This window comes from Vulpes vulpes, chromosome 14, assembly GCF_048418805.1.
Source record: "Vulpes vulpes isolate BD-2025 chromosome 14, VulVul3, whole genome shotgun sequence".
Lineage (NCBI taxonomy): Eukaryota > Metazoa > Chordata > Mammalia > Carnivora > Canidae > Vulpes > Vulpes vulpes.
In genome coordinates, this window is record NC_132793.1 from 56129519 (window position 1) to 56145523 (window position 16005).

General features: G+C 43.8%; 1 protein-coding gene across 18 annotated transcripts in view; it reads right to left on the reverse strand.

Moving 5' to 3' along the window:
• Window positions 1-16005, reverse strand: part of PAM (peptidylglycine alpha-amidating monooxygenase) — a 274294-nt gene that overhangs the window by 78625 nt on the left and 179664 nt on the right. For all 18 annotated transcript variants that reach the window (XM_072736674.1, XM_072736682.1, XM_072736681.1 and 15 more), the window contains 2 exons: window positions 12844-12929; window positions 11028-11111 (listed from right to left, as the gene is read on the reverse strand). In XM_072736674.1, coding sequence (XP_072592775.1) covers window positions 11028-11111; window positions 12844-12929 — 170 coding nt within the window. The remainder of the gene's footprint in view (window positions 1-11027; window positions 11112-12843; window positions 12930-16005) is intronic.

The following is a 16005-nucleotide window of genomic DNA, read 5'->3' on the forward strand; positions in this document are numbered from 1 at the left end:
TTTATTTTTTTAAAGATTTTATTTATTTATTATTCATGAGAGAGAGAGAGAGAGAGAGGGAGAGAGAGAGAGAGAGGCAGAGATACAGGCAGAGGGAGAAGCAGGCTCCATGCAGGGAGCCCGACGTGGGACTTGATCCCGGGACTCCAGGATCACACCCTGGGCCGAAGGCAGGTGCTAAACCCCTGAGCCACTTGGGCTGCCTTGAGCCTTGATTTTTAAAGTTTAGTTTGCATCAATATCAACAGCTCATTAAAATTTCAAATTCTGGACTCACTGGTGTACTGGTAACACATTGTGTCTGGGGAAAAGAATGCATGTGTGTGCACATATGAATCGATTATAGTTTTTGTTAATATGAATGTGTGTACCACACAATTAATAATAATATAATATTCTTTACTGTAAATTCCCCATCACCAGTTGAATGTCACAGAATTCTTTCCTTAATTTTTGCCGAGCTTTTTCCATGGCCGAAGTATGGTTTTAAACGATGAGTAGTAATTCAGCCAAGAATGTTTGTTGATGTTCTTATTTATTGGAACAACAAAGATACATGTTGGGACTGCATTTTCTTGTCAGTGATGTGGGCAAAATCTCTGCTGTCCTGGTTAATAGTTTTTAATACTGGAAAAATGCTTCCTCAAACTTTTGGACTCTTCACAGTAACATGTATCACTAACAACTTTTCCGTAATTTTCTCTTTTTTAAAGAAAGATTTATTTATTTTAGAAAGAGTCGAGGAGAGAGCAAGCATGAGGGGGAGGGGGAGGGGAGAGGGAGAGAGAATCTCCAGCAGACTCCAGGCCTAGTGTGGAGCCCGTCTTGGGGTTCGATCTCACAACCCTGAGATCATGACTTGAACTGAAACCAAGAATCTGACCCTTAACAGGCATCCAGGCACCTCACTATCTTTTTTTTAAAGTCTAAACAATCCACAAAATAATTTCTCAAGCACTGATCTGCAGCATTTGTCAATTTCCACAATGTAAATTTTCCCTCTGTAGTCGATTTCAGGCAATGGCTGCAATGCGTCATCACTGAACATTTTACAGTATTTCCACCATATTGATACAAGAGAAATAATAAATGACTCAAGGGCAGTGATAATAAAATGTAGCAAAATAATTAGGAGATGAAAATTTTTGAGTATTGCCTTCATTTCTAATGATGGTTATAATTAGCGAACAGCTCAAAAAAAAATCTGAAAATTAACAAGTAGGCATTGTTGAATCCATATGAGCCAGCTCCAGTACACCAGTGCCTCACCTCTACCTTTTTTGCATCTAATTCAGGATCTGGTTCGAACCAGGAATTTTCCGTTTAAAAAGCACTGCAGGGAGATTCTGGTGCAAGTCCTCAGATCAGATTCTGAGAAATCCTGACCTTCCCAGAATTTAGTAAAGAGGATGTACTTTAGAGGTAATTCTATTAAGACCTTTCAGCTAATTCCAATCATTTTAATGAAATAATAAGAGGAGTTTCTTTGTTTTAAGTAAACAATGGGTAAAATTTTTCAAGTGTGAAAACATCTAGTGGAGGTAAGGATATGAGGCTCACTCACTCCCTTGGACTGTAAATTGGAAAAACTGTTTTGTTGGGTAATTTGGTGGAAATCTGTTAAGGCTTAAACACTCCACGAACTGAAAATCCCATTTCTAGAACTTTACCCTGCAGTAGCAAAACATCGTTACTTAAAACACTGCTTACATTAAAGTTCACTGCAGCATCGCTTGTGATAGCACAAAAATCTCAGAACTTAAATGTCTTTAATAGGGAGCGGGCTATATACATCATAGTATGTCTGCACCACAGAACACTAGGCCGCCGTTATAAATAACGGAAGAGCTTTACATGGTCTGCCCTAGAAATGTGCTCAGGGCACACTGGTAAATGCAAAACAACAGCAGATGCAGATCTGTGAAGCGAGTGGTCCGATTTTTGTCCAAAAAAAGAAAAAGTGCATATATCCACCTCCATGGTTTCTGTGTTTATACAGAAACATTAGTCAGGATAAGCATTATGAAAAGTTAGGCAGATATAAATGATAGTTACCTGGCGGGGGGGGGGGGTGTCCAGGGAGAAAGGGAGCTGGAAATGAAGAGGGGGCTATAGATTCTTTTTTGTGATCTATATGCCTTTTCTTCAATAGCTTCACTGAGACATAATCTACATACCATACAATTTACCCCTTTAAAGTGTATAATTCATTGGTTTTTAGTATTTTCATAGAGATGTGCAGCCATCACCTCATAGGATTTTTCAATAGTAAGGTATTGTGGGTGATTTTTTTTAAACTTTTCTTTTTAATGTTTTCCTGTATTTTCTAAAAGATGAAAAATAAAAGTTTGGGAAAGAATGTTTTAATGGGAAAATATTCAGCTATATCCAGAGTCCTCCAATCCTTGTTATTATTTTAACTGATGACTCAGGTTTCTTTGTTCTAATAGAACTTATTGCAACTCTGAAATCTGAAAAGCTCTGGAAGCCTAAGGTGGTGGTGGTGGTTGTTGTTTAAATGTTTGGCAGCAAAATTTGGTCTGAACGGATGTGATGCTATTTATGGTCTTTATCCCTTGCAGTGTGACTATTTGAACATTTTCCCATAGGAACACAAGCATATATGATTAGGGCTGCTGCTCCAGAATCCCAAAGGTGATATCACGTAATACGTAACTTTTGCGTTGGAGTACCTTTCTATCAGGTTGAAAGTCCTTACTTCCAAACCACATGTGGCCCAAAGCATTTGGGTAGAAGTTTGTGCCCTTATATCAAGGAATAATAGAGAAATAAAAAATGGACATGGGGGAGGGAAGAAAGGAGGAGACCTGCTGAGTGGCATGGGAATCACAGCCTTGGGAGAGCAGAGAGAAACTGAGGCAAAGCGTATCCTTCTTGGAACCACATTTCTGTATGTGCTGAGGATAAGCTTGTTTAAGCTTAGCAGGGCTGCTGTCCCTGGTGGTGAGACTTGGACACATTATCTGCACCCTGGAATGAAAGACCGTGGTGAGAACTAACCTCGTGTGTGTGTGTGTGTCCACAAACATATATTTTTTTTAGGATTTTATTTATTTGAGAGAGAGACAGCAAGAGAGAGCATGAGCAGGGTGGGGGAGAGGGAGAAGCAGACTCCCTGCTGAGCAAAGGAGGGGCTAGATTCCAGGACCCTGGGATCATGACCTGAGCCGAAGGCAGACGCTTAACCGACTGAGCCTCACAGGCGCCCCAACCTCCTGTATTCTGGAAGGCAATTAGGCTTCCCAACGCACGTGTACATCAGGGGCCTATTCAGGAAAGGCCAGGCTGAGTGCTAGTAAGGTGCCACTAGGTCTCCCTGTCAGTGAGGAGGCTCCTGGCAATCCGGAATGCTAGAAGCTACGTGGGATTCGAACACCCCACCCATGGCATCTTTCACTTTGCAGAGGAGTAAAAGCAGGCGTGGGGCATCTTCCTGGCGAGCGCACAGGAGGAAGGCCCTGAGTGGGATTTAGAGGAGACAGCAGAGGAGGTGGTGGGGCGTGACCGTCCCCACAGTTTCCCACTGTCTCCACCAGCAGGTAGCGGGGAGTCAGGAGCACTCTCAGGCTTGCACTAGAGTCACAGAGACCTGCTGGACGCCAGAACCATAGAATTTTGAGTGTACATGCCCTGCCACTGACCTACACTCCATCCTGCACAAAAATGCATCAGCAAGGGGTCTTCTCCTGGGCTCACAATGCCAAAGCTTTCTCCAACAGCTTCTGGCCAGTGGTCTTGTAGGAGGCAGAGATGTAATAGAAGTCACAGTGGAGTCAGAATCCCTGTCTTCCCTCCCGCCTGCCGCTGTTCCCATCCTGCACGCTCTTCCCACTGTTCCCGCAGTGGTGGTGAGCCAGGCACCCTCAGGGGGGAAATGTGGACCAGTGTAGAGGGTGCGGGCTTGACCTCACACCCGGTGTCTAGGGACACCCACCTGCCTGGAACGAAGCTGTTCAGAGGCCACACCTAATGGATCACAGGATGGAATAACACAAGGACAACAAGGAGAAGTAAATCGCGATGTCACCAGGTCCAGGCACTGGTGTCCTCACCATTTTATTCAAAAAGTTCCCTGTAAGAGCTTTAATTCTGAGTCATGAAATGGAGCCACCCAGATTCCACATCTAACTCAGCAACTTAGAACAAGGGAGAACAAGGCCTATTCGGAATCAATCTCTGTCTAAACTGGGTAGGGTCTTGCCTGCCTCTTCATCCCCTCTAACTCCAAGGGCTGTGTATTGACTCACATGATTATTGCTATTTTCTATTTTTATTTGCTGCCACTGGCTGGTGAGCTCCACGAGGGCAGAGTTTTGAGCTTACCCCTCAGGGCCTCCACACGGTGCTCTGTTTGAATTAAAGGGAGCTGAAATGGTAGCTTGGCAAAGAGGAACATATAGAAAACAGAAAAGCAGAGAGACGAAGGCCACAGCCCCAGTACCAGATAAACTCCATGCAGTCCTAAAATTCTGAGGGAAATCAGTGTGCAGTCGTTGACATTCAGGAAGATATCCCCAAATTGGGAAGCTAGTGGGGGGGGGGGGTAGAGAGGGAAACTAATGTTTAAGGCCCGTCAGCGATGCTGGACACAGCTACCACAGGCATTCAACACCTGCCACCTGTTTTAATTTCAAAAGACATGTAATATCTTTGGGAAAGATTTCTGTCCAAAATGTTGTAAAGCTACGGTACTTGCAGAGTTAAAAGCTTAAGCTTTCTGGAAAGTGTGCCTATCGAAATGGATTTATCAATTCTCTAAGGCTACTACTAACGTGAATTTCATTATCTGATTTTACTTATAATCCCAGCAATTGGGAGGCTACATTTCCAAGAGTCCACATAAGGAAGCGTTGCAGGGATCCCTGGGTGGTGCAGTGGTTTGGCGCCTGCCTTTGGCCCAGGGCGCGATCCTGGAGACCCTGGATCGAGTCCCATGTTGGGCTCCCGGTGCATGGAGCCTGCTTCTCCCTCTGCCTGTGTCTCTGCCTCCCTCTCTCTCTCTCTCTCTCTCTGTGTGACTATCATAAATAAATAAAAATTAAAAAAAAAAAAAGAAGAAGAGTTGCAAACAGGATCCCCGGGGTTTCATTCAGCTGATTTAGAATTAAGGATTACACACCCCCCTCTAAGGAAAATGAATCTTTCAGCTACACTGCAGGGAACATCCTAAAATACACGTATGTTTTGAGGGCTGGAGCCAAGCCCTGGACGTGGGTGTACGTGAGCACATGTCAGGGGGTAGGGGGCCCGTATCTTTGACAATACCCGATATAGTTTTCCTATAAGCAACAAGAACTGAAGGACAGTAAGTGGTTTCCAGGTCGGAAATTCGGCCAACCCAAAGGGAGTTGGAACTCACGCACTTGGGCGGACGTCCTTACCTCCACTTCAAGGATATCAGTTCCAACTTCAGCTGGTGAGTAAATGGGTTTTCCCAGTTTGAGAAGTGAGCTAATGCTGAAACCCAGTAAGCTAATACCAGTAACTATGCAAAGCAAAGGCTGGTTTTCTTAAGATTCCCCCAGGGGCCAAAATATCCAGAAGAAATATAGTTTCTGCAACAATCTCAGGAGAGTTTTGTTTCTCTTTGGAACAAGACTTTATTGAAAAAATTTGGTGGGGGGTGGGGAGGAAGAGGACCAGAAGGAATCTCTAGCTCCCATTATTCTAATTTCCTTGAAGGCAGGGACAGTCTTGTAGTTTATCTTCTCATAAATGAACAATGAATAATAAAAACTGCCATGGAGAACAGGAAACAGCAGAACTAGGAAACTTCTAGCAGCAACGTGACAGCTACGAACAGCTCTGTCTCAAAATATAACCAGAAATTCTAACCCCCTGAAAAGCAAAAGCAACCAACATACTCTTTATATTATGGGCAACGATGACCAAAAGGTTGCATTTAGGGCAATTTAGGTCAGCTTGAAGCCTTTTATAGTGACTATAATGATGCCTGTTAACATGTACTGAGCACTTACCAGATATCTTTTTATAAACCATCATGATTCCATTTTATCAATGAGGAGGAAGGCAGAGAGGTCCAGAAACTTTGTGAGGGTGACAAAACTAGCAAGTGCCGTCTCCAGGCCATCAAGCTTTAGGGTCTGATCACCTAACCCCTGCACAAGGCTACTTCTTATATGGGATATTCATTTCTTTTTTTTTTTTTTTAGATTTTGTTTATTTATTTATTCATGAGAGACACAGACAGAAAGAGAGGCAGAGACACAGGCAGAGGGAGAAGCAGACTCCACGCAGGGAGCCCGACGTGGGACTCGATCCCGGGTCTCCACCAGGATCAGGCCCTGGGCTGAAGGCGGCGCTAAACCGTTGAGCCACAAGCAACCCCGACACCCAACACGGAGCTCGAACTCACAACCCCAAGATCAAGAATAGCATGCTCCACCATCCAGGCCAGCCAGCCTCCCTGGGACAATCATTTCTAATTATATTATATTATTTTCTCCATGGATTATTAATTTATACAAAGTTAGGAACTCATTCTGGCTTTCCAGAGGCTCAGCCCTGGGTCACCCTGGCCTGCAAAAGCCCCGATCTTTTCTTCAAAGGCTAGTAGCTTCTCCATGCTTCTCCATGCAGTCAAGCCTATGACGGAAGCCCAGGTTACTGCCCGGCTGATAAGCACTCGGAGTGCTTTGCAGGATGATAAAGTCCTAACAAAGCTCTGCATGGCCTGGCCCCCACCCTTCACCAATGTTCTCGTTTCTTGCCACCTCTCTCTTTGCATTTCACACTCCAGTAGTACCAAATTATTGAAAGTTCCTTGTGGACATGAGGCTTTTTCACTTCCCTGTGTCTATGCACATGCTTTTACCTTTGTTTGGAACGTGTCTTCCCCTCCCTCTGCCCACCTGGGGGCTCTGATCACTATTCATCCTGGCTCAGTTTCCATCTTCTAAGAAGCCTTCCCCAGACATGGCCCTCCCTGCTCCACCTCTCCATGGCCCCCATATCGGGTATGCAGTTCTAGTACTGTCTATAAAGGCAGATTTGGTGCTTGTCTCTCCAGCTAGCATATACGAAATGCCAGTGGGCAGGAAGGTTAGACCACCCAGCCCCCCAGCATGGGTCTGATAACTGTGATTGGCGTGGCATTTAATAAAGATGGGTGTTTATAAATGATGCTTTAGTGGCTTCACATGCTGCACAATTTCCAAAACAAACAAGGACCAAACCAAAACAAATATTTCATGCGATCCCACAGAACCCCCTCGAAAATCACGCTTGATTTTTTTTCCTACTAATCGAGATCACGGTCCAAGACACACTCCTCTGGCTTCTGATACTTTATCGTATTCCAACAGATTTTACCTTCACTGTTGGTATTTTATTAAGGAGAAGTCCTAGGCTTCTTATGTAAGGAGAAACACTCCCTGTAAGGATAAATACCCACAACACCTGTAGGCCAAACATTTCCCTACTTTTCAGTAATGCCATAATTTTCTTCTGGTGTTCCTCTGATGTTTAATTTCTATACTTAAAAATATCAATAGTTTGGGATCCCTGGGTGGCTCAGGAGTTTAGCGTCTGCCTTTGGCCCAGGGCACAATCCTGGAGTCCGGGGATCGAGTCCCACGTCGGGCTCCCTACATGGAGCCTGCTTCTCCCTCTGCCTGTGTCTCTGCCTCTCTCTCTCTCTCTCTGTGTCTCTCATGAATAAATAAATAAAACCATTAAAAATCAACAGTTTTAACATCAAGTTCAAACTGTGCCCGACACTACTATGATTTGGCTATGTGTGTATGTGTAGATAAAGTATGTAAGACATATGTATATGATATGCAATAAAAATATATAATTTATAATCACTAGAAGGTATGATGGCATGATTATTTTTCACTTCTAGGTGCTTCTAGCGGCAAGTGTGCCATCACAATATAGAACCTTTGTACAGTCTAAGTCACTCCTTCTTGCAAACCAGGTGTGTAGAGATTTATACTGAGCTTTTTGTCAAGAGGGTATAATTGGGAATGTAGCATATTAACTGGTAGGTACTGAAAGACTTAACATACTACTTCTACTTGTAGGATTTAAAAACATCAAGATAATATTACAACATTTGGAAAGAAAAAAAATCACTCAATTCTGACTTTCATGTTATTGACTATTTTTTTTTCTTGTTCTTTATAATACTTGGAAACATGTGAGCATACATAGAGTTTTATGATTTGTTATTACATGGTCTATATAAATTTTTAAGACTTGTTATTATACCATTTATTTAACTAGTCCCCTATTAAGGGACCTTTGTTAACTTTCCAGTTTTTCATATCAATAGTTAATGGGGCGTAAACAACCATGGGTAGGTAGCTCGTTTAAAAACAACAACTCTTTCTTTAGGACAAAAGCCCTGAGTGAGATTTTAATGTTCTGTATAAAATGCATATAATATGACAAGCTTGCTTTTCAAAACACTGCACTCATTTAAAAAAGCTCCCAAACTGTGCCCAATTAGTTCAAACCCTGGCAGTTCTGGTTTTATAATGCAATCTCCACTCACCCCTGATTTAATAAATGTAAAATGCTCTCTAATTTTAGTGAGATTTGATATTTTCCCATGTGTTTATTTTCTAAGTCATGTGTGGTTTAAGGCACAAGACCATATCTAATACTACCGAAAAAATTACACGGGTGAGATTTTTTTTGTTCACATTTTTGTTATATTACAACAGGGTCCTTGGAATTATAGCACGAGTAATCCTTCTAACTCATGCCTCATATATACCTTCTTTAAGAAAAATGGTTCTCAAAAAAAATGAAAAATGCAAAATTCCTATGAAAGTTGCTCATCGGTCTCTTATAGTAAAGAATAACTCTGTATTTACATATTAAATCTCAGAACTTCTAAATTGTCCCTAGATTAAACATAAATTACAAAACAAAATGAATTCCTCTCCAGTGATAAATTAAATTGTGACAGTAATAGATTTTAAAACTAGTCTGTATCATCCATCTTCCCTAGGGTGTCGACGTAGTATCGGTTAGGATGTACTACAAAGCTAGGAGGAATCTGGTTGAAAAGGGAAGTCCAGGGGGCTCTTTGGAGGGACGGAAGGGGGGGGGGGGCAGTGAGCATGGGTACAACCGGGACTTCCCTTGTGGTGGTCAGGGAAGGCCTTCCTTGTCTCCTACACTCTCGCCAATGCTCTGCAAGTCAGCAGTGTTGGCACCTGTCTGTTCCAATGACACCAATCCAATGTGTTAAATTTTTAGAGCAGATAATTTCTGTCTTTGTTCCTCCAACGCAAACATTTATTTCATTGTTTTCAACGAAACTGCCTTAACACTACAGTGAACAAGGTTTCAGGTTCGGTTCCCAAGATGGACAGCTATTTGTATACTATAACTCAGAGTGTTATTTTTATTTTATATTTTATTATTTTTTAGTATTATTTTTAAAAAGATTTTATTTATTTATTCACGAGAGACACACACACACACACAGAGAGAGAGAGAGAGAGAGAGAGAGAGAGAGAGAGGCAGAGACACAGGCAGAGGGAGAAGCAGGCTCCATGCAGGGAGCCCGATGTGGTACTTGACCCTGGAATCCAGCATCACGCCCTGGGTCGAAGGCAGGAGCTAAACTGCTGAGCCACCCAGGGATCCCTTTTACTGTTATTTTCAATATAGAAACAGGTTTTATTTGGAAGTTAGGTTCATGGGCTGGTCCATAGGGACTTGTTTAATTGATAACATATCTGATTGCAGTGCTCAGAATAATCTTTCGATCATATGAAATGATTCTAATATATTTTTCCAGAGAAGGACTGTATTTACTGCCCCAGTCCTGAATACTGAGAATCTGTGGAGCCCCCATCACCACATGAGGCACTCTCCGCAAAGGCCCCAGAGGATACTTTATAGGCAGAGATGGACTCGTGCTTCAAGACCTAGTTGCCGGATGGAAAGCTAATGTGTCTGGAGAGGAAAATGTATCAGGTTGGTTAGCAGAAATCTAATGTTAGAGAACTTGGGGCGATACGTGTAAGTCAGCAAAACATAGTGGAAAAGCTGATAAGCCAAAGAGAAGATTGCTTAATATTTACACTCCTGTGAACACCGCAGTGTGAACCTGGGAGGCGGTTGGAATTTGACTAAATACAGCAGAAAGACCAAGTACCAGTGTGGGTTGCCTTGGGAACAGGGCCCCTTTCTCATGCTAATGATTCTATAATAAGAAAAGGAGGACTTAAAGGGAGTAGTACGTAGTACAAACTTCCAGCTATAAAATCAAGTCATGGGGATTAATGTACAGCATAGGGAACACTGTCAATAATATTGTAATGACTGTGTATAGTGACAGATGGTAACTAGACTTATCATGGGGATCATTTTAGAGTATATAAAAATATTGAATCACTGTGATGCACACCTGAAACTAACAGGATATTGTATGTTGGCTATACGTCAATTAAAAAAAATATGAAGTGCATAGTAATCATGGGCAGACCAGTGAGTTGTTGGGGGTGGGGAGGGTGTTTAGCAGTGTCAAAGGAGTAGGCGGGGTATGTGCATCAGTCAGTGGACGATGGAAGAGTCCACGGAGCGGCCAGCGTAGATCACAGATGAAGCACTGACACGGGCCTGAGTGTTTGAGAAGTTCCCCAGTACTGCAAAACAGGTTGACTCTCCCCGTGCCTTGCTTATAGCAACGGAAATACACTGCTAAATCCCTATTCCTCTGATAACATTCCTTGGAAGCAATCCCCCAGTAGAAGGAGGTAGATAAGGCGACACATTGGAAAGCAAAAGAACCCAGACGTCAGCATAAGAGAAAGCAGCACACCGGACGTATAAGAGAATATAACTTTTGAGGTAAAAGTCGTTTCTTCAACAGTCCCCCAATTAAAGGAAACAAAAGCAGTCGTCATTTCCAGGTGGGCAGGAAGTGTGATCTATAGTATGTACATTTTGCATTTTTCACATATAGTTTATATGTTTGTAGTATTTAAAGTTGTGCTTAGTTCCAACATTTCAAAACTTACCTCTGAAAGCACTAATATCCCCATAGTGCACTTGGAGTACAAAGTATTTACTGCCGGTCTCTCCTCCAACTCTGAAGCCAACACCTAAAGATCCATAAAGAAGGTAAATCAGAATTTTAGAAATCAGTCTCAAGTGGAGCATTTAATCTCAGGTCGTGGATCTATGAAATCCAAAGGGAAGTAAAATAGTATGTAACACACGAAGCTATGTTCTATGAAAACGAACATGAGTCAGGCATTCAACAGACAATTTCTAATATAATCTATCATTCCTTCTCAAAGCTCTGATACAATTCTATTCCTACTTCCCATTTCGGAACCAGAGGCACCACATACACTTTAAGGGGAGAAATCGAAGAAAGCAGCATTCTATCCTTGTTGATTAGGTAACAGACATACAGAAGCCCATTCTTTCATTTTGTTTTGGACATATTCACATTCCTTTTTATTTTCTGATTCAATACAGAAAACAGACTTCTTAGGAGCATCTCGGGGGACATGCTTTTATTTCCATATGAAAACATATATCTGCAAAAATGTTACTGAGGGGGGCAATTTGGGTGGCTCAGCGGCTTAGGGCCACCTTCAGCCCAGGGCGTGATCCTGGAGACCCGGGATTGAGTCCCTCCTCGGGCTCCCTGCATAGAGCCTGCTTCTCCCTCCAAGTTTCTGCCTCTCTCTCTCTGTGTCTCTCATGAATAAATAAATAAAAATATAAATTAAAAAAATGTTATTGAGGAAATCGGTTATCAGTGAGATTACAAAGTGCAGCGTGTCAATATGTTTTTGGAATCCAAAGAGTTCCTATAGAATTATCTAGAAAGCTAAAAAAAAAAAAAAAAATCTGGAGAGAAAATATTTACAAGCAGAGAAAATTTTTTTTCCTGCCTCAACTAATGAATCTTAAAAATGTCAACGAATCTGTAACAGCCTTTCCCCATCGCCCTGCCACCCCCCCACCCCAATAGTTTTCAAACTTGTTTAGCAGCAGCTGCCTGTTAAACTGTTGAGAGGATTCAGAAGCTCATTCGAAGCAAAGCAAAACATATCGATGAGAACTTGCAAAGGTAGGGAGGCAAAAGAGGGCCACATGCATCACGAGACGCCAGCCTCGGACCAAGGCAGACGTATCCTGGGACAGAACTGCACATTCCCTCTGATGTTAAGAGCCAGCGAGGTGATAAAAGAGTCTGGTAATTCATGCACTCATTGGAAGCTGAGGAACAGATTCGAGTGACGTCAGAAAGCCAGCTGAGGTCTGGCATTACATCAAATACCCAGGTACCAAGGCTATTAAAAAAAAAAAAATCTGGGGTAGCCCTGGTGGCGCAGCGGTTTAGCACTGCCTACAGCCCAGGGCGTGATCCTGGAGACCTGGGATCCCTGCATGGAGCCTGCTTCTCCCTCTGCCTGTATCTCGGCCTCTCTCTCTCTGTGTCTCTATGTATAAATAAATTTAAAAAAAAATGTTTGCTGAAACAGCAATTTACTTAATTCCTAGCTCTCTTGGCTCACGAGACGCTCCTGCTGTCGAGAACCAATGTGCCATAGGCCAAAGGTTGCTCGAGGTGTACTTGTCCATCTTCTAATTCTTTCTAAGCTGTTGTGGGGGCAAGTTACTTAGCGGAGAGAGGCAGCCAAAGAGTTAACTACCTAAGCCAAACCTTTTCTATACAGAGCGAGCAATACAGGTAATTTTTAGCGTGAAATTACAAAACGGAACGCTGTCGATGACTGTGGAAAGGACAGATGATTTAGTTTCGAGTCAGAAACTAAACAGCTGTAGAGAAGGCTACGCAAGAGGCCTCAGACATACCGTTGGGGAGTCTGGTGGGGGGAGCATTTCTTGCCCAGGCGTATAGAATATTGGCTTTGTCTGTACAGGTTCCTTCATCACAAAACCTGAAGACAAAAAAAAAAAAAAAAAAGTGGCATAAATGAAGATTCAAGCAGCAAAATGCAAACAGTGTTCACCGGGGGGCTAGAGGAGAGACTAGGGGAGGGAGAAAAAGGTAGATCCATCAGTCACCGGGGCCCGATCATAGCCATACCAGCTTTAAGATCCCAGCGACAAATACCCCCCATTTGCCTCAACGTGGATGGAACTAGAGGGTATGATGCTGAGTGAAGTAAGTCAATCAGAGAAGGACAAACATTATATGGTCTCATTCATTTGGGGAATATGAATATAAATAATAGTGAAAGGGAATAAAGGGGAAAGGAGAAAAAATAAGTGGGAAATATCAGAAAGGGAGACAGAACATGAGAGACTCCTAACTCTGGGAAACGAACTAGGGGTGGTGGAAGGGGAGGAGGGCGGGGGGTGGGGGTGACTGGGTGGCGGGCACTGAGGGGGGCACTTGATGGGATGAGCACTGGGTGTTACTCTGTATATTGACAAATTGAACACCAATAAAACTGATAAACCAATAAAAATAAATTTATTATTAAAAAAAAGATCCCAACGAGGCCTAGAGCAGAGAATGACTGTGTATATGGGAGAAAAGGAGACGCCAAGGGAGACTGGTCTGGGTGTCGCCGACGCAAAGCCGTCCTGTGGGGCCGACCTGCAACTGCTCCCGATCGGCTGTGCTCCCCAGCGGAACGGGCTCTGCGGAACTCGGGTGGGATGGGGGGCGGCACAGGAACCAACGCTGACACCGTGGTGGTTTGGAAGTGGCCTGAAGGACATGCCATTGACATCTCCCTCTGGGCATCAGCACCATCCACGCACTGCCGTGCCCGCCGACAGGCCCCGAAGCCTATGAACCCCGCCTGCGCCACTTCCGAGGGGTCTCTCATCAAGCCAGTCCCTTCATCTACCGAGCCTCAGTTTCCTCTCTTGTAAAAACAGGGCTACTTCCACTTACCTCACAGTCATTCTGTAAACCAAGGGAGGTGCAAGTGGTGGGGGCGCTTCACAAACCTCGAAGCGCCCTGAAAGCATTCGCTTCGCCTAGAGATTCACTATGCAGAAGTGCAGTCAGAGGATCCCAGGCAGACAGCCAGACGCAGCTGGAGCCGGACCCCAGAACCCCCCCGGAGCCCTCTGCACCGTGGACAGGTCCCAGATGGAAGCCGTCCTGCCCGGGCTGTGGCGACGGGCACCCTGGCACCTGCACCGGGGGAGCCCATTTCAGGAACGGCACGCTTCCTCAGTCCAAGCCATACAGCTTTTTTTTTTTTTCTTTCCCCATTACTCTATATCTCTTAGTTTGCTCTGTTCTAGAACTGGGTTTGCTCAAAACACCATTCGGTGATGTTTCTATGTTGCATCTCCTTGCTTGTGTTTGGGGAAAGTGGCACCGAGCAAGGTTGGAGGCAGGAGTTTGGGAAGGCTTGAAAGGTCTGAGTGCTACCAAGGACAAGGACAGGGACAAACAGCTTCTTGGGCAGGAGGCTGGCTCATGCAGGAGAAAGAGGACACTGCCCACAGCCATGGAGGCTTCCTGAACAGGTTAGGGACTGAGGCTGGAAACCTGGACACCACCCGGGTCACAGAGAAGAAAATCATCGGTAAAACGTACCTTCCAATTCAGAGGCATGGACCCCTAACATGTTTTCTGCTCACAGCCAGAATTGGGTGGGGGCATGGGCGGTAGGACAGACAACTGTCTTACGTCTGCATGAAGCGGGAGGGGGGGGGGGGAGACCAGAGCCAGGAGGTCCCCATAAGGTCATATTTAGCAAATGCTTCTGCTTCTATCACTCAGGATGTGGAAGGAAACTGGGTCCTGTGCAGTGTAAAACCCATCGACCAGGGGCTCCTTCGTGCTCACTGTCAAGAACAATACACTCATGGTGAAGGATCATTATCCTGGGAGACTTGTGCGTGGGAGCAAATGTCTGCGACACCCTTGTGCCAATTGCGCTGCACGGCTTAGGGTACTGGACAGAGCCCCACAGCCAGGTTCTCCTCCCGGGCCTCGTGCCACAATGGTTTAAGAAAGACTGTCCAATGGGATGAACTTTGCATTGCACTACTGTGAGCTACGAAGACTTCAAGATCTGGGCGGCAATTTTCACAGCTTTCAAACAAAGATCATAAATATACAAGAGGGCCTCACACAGTGTGATGACAGTCTTGGGTTAAACAAGGTAATTGTTTCCTCTGATATGGAAGTCAACTCAGGGTATGACTAGAAGGAACCAGAGTGAAACACAACAGAGAAAACTGCTTTAGTAAGTTTTTTGAAGCTGCATGCTGGATTAGGTCATTTGCTGGCACAAGGTCTTTGCAGTGCTTCCCAAAAATAACATGAGAATAAAATCCAAACATTGTAGCGTAACACATAAGGCTTTTCATTATCTGGGACCTTTTATAGATCAGAAAAAAAAAATCCCATTTTAGTCGTGCCAAGTTTCTGCCAGTTTTTAAAGTCTCTCTTCCAAAAATAAAAATAAAAATAAATAAAAATAAAAATAAAGTCTCTCTTCCATATTATTCCCTTTGCCTGCAACACCCCTTCCTCAACTCTCTGCCTGACAAACCTGTATTTACTTTCCCCTTCGAGATACCCTTCAGGGGCGCCGGGTGGCTCAGCAGTTGAGCATCTGCCTTCGGCTCAGGCTGTGATCTCGGGGTCCTGGGATCGAGTCCCGCATCGGGCTCCCTGCAGGGAGCCTGCTTCTCCTTCTGCCTGTGTCTCTGCCTCTCTAATAAATAAATAAATCTTAAAATAAATAAATAAATAAATATTTTAAAATAATAGAATCTTAAAATAATAAAGTAAATAATAAATAAAATCAAATTAATAAATAAAGTAAATAATAAATAAAATCTTAAAAAAAAAAGAAAGGATTCCCTTCAGGCTTCCTCCTCAGGGAAGCTTTCTCTGCCCCTCATCCCAGCCACTTTCCACTCCTTAACCAGAGGGCTCATCTTAAGTTTCAGCTTCCTTATCTCCTCTCCAACCAGACTGTGCGTATTTTGTGGTTTAATACGCTCCCGGCACCTGCACGGCTGCCTGGCATTTAG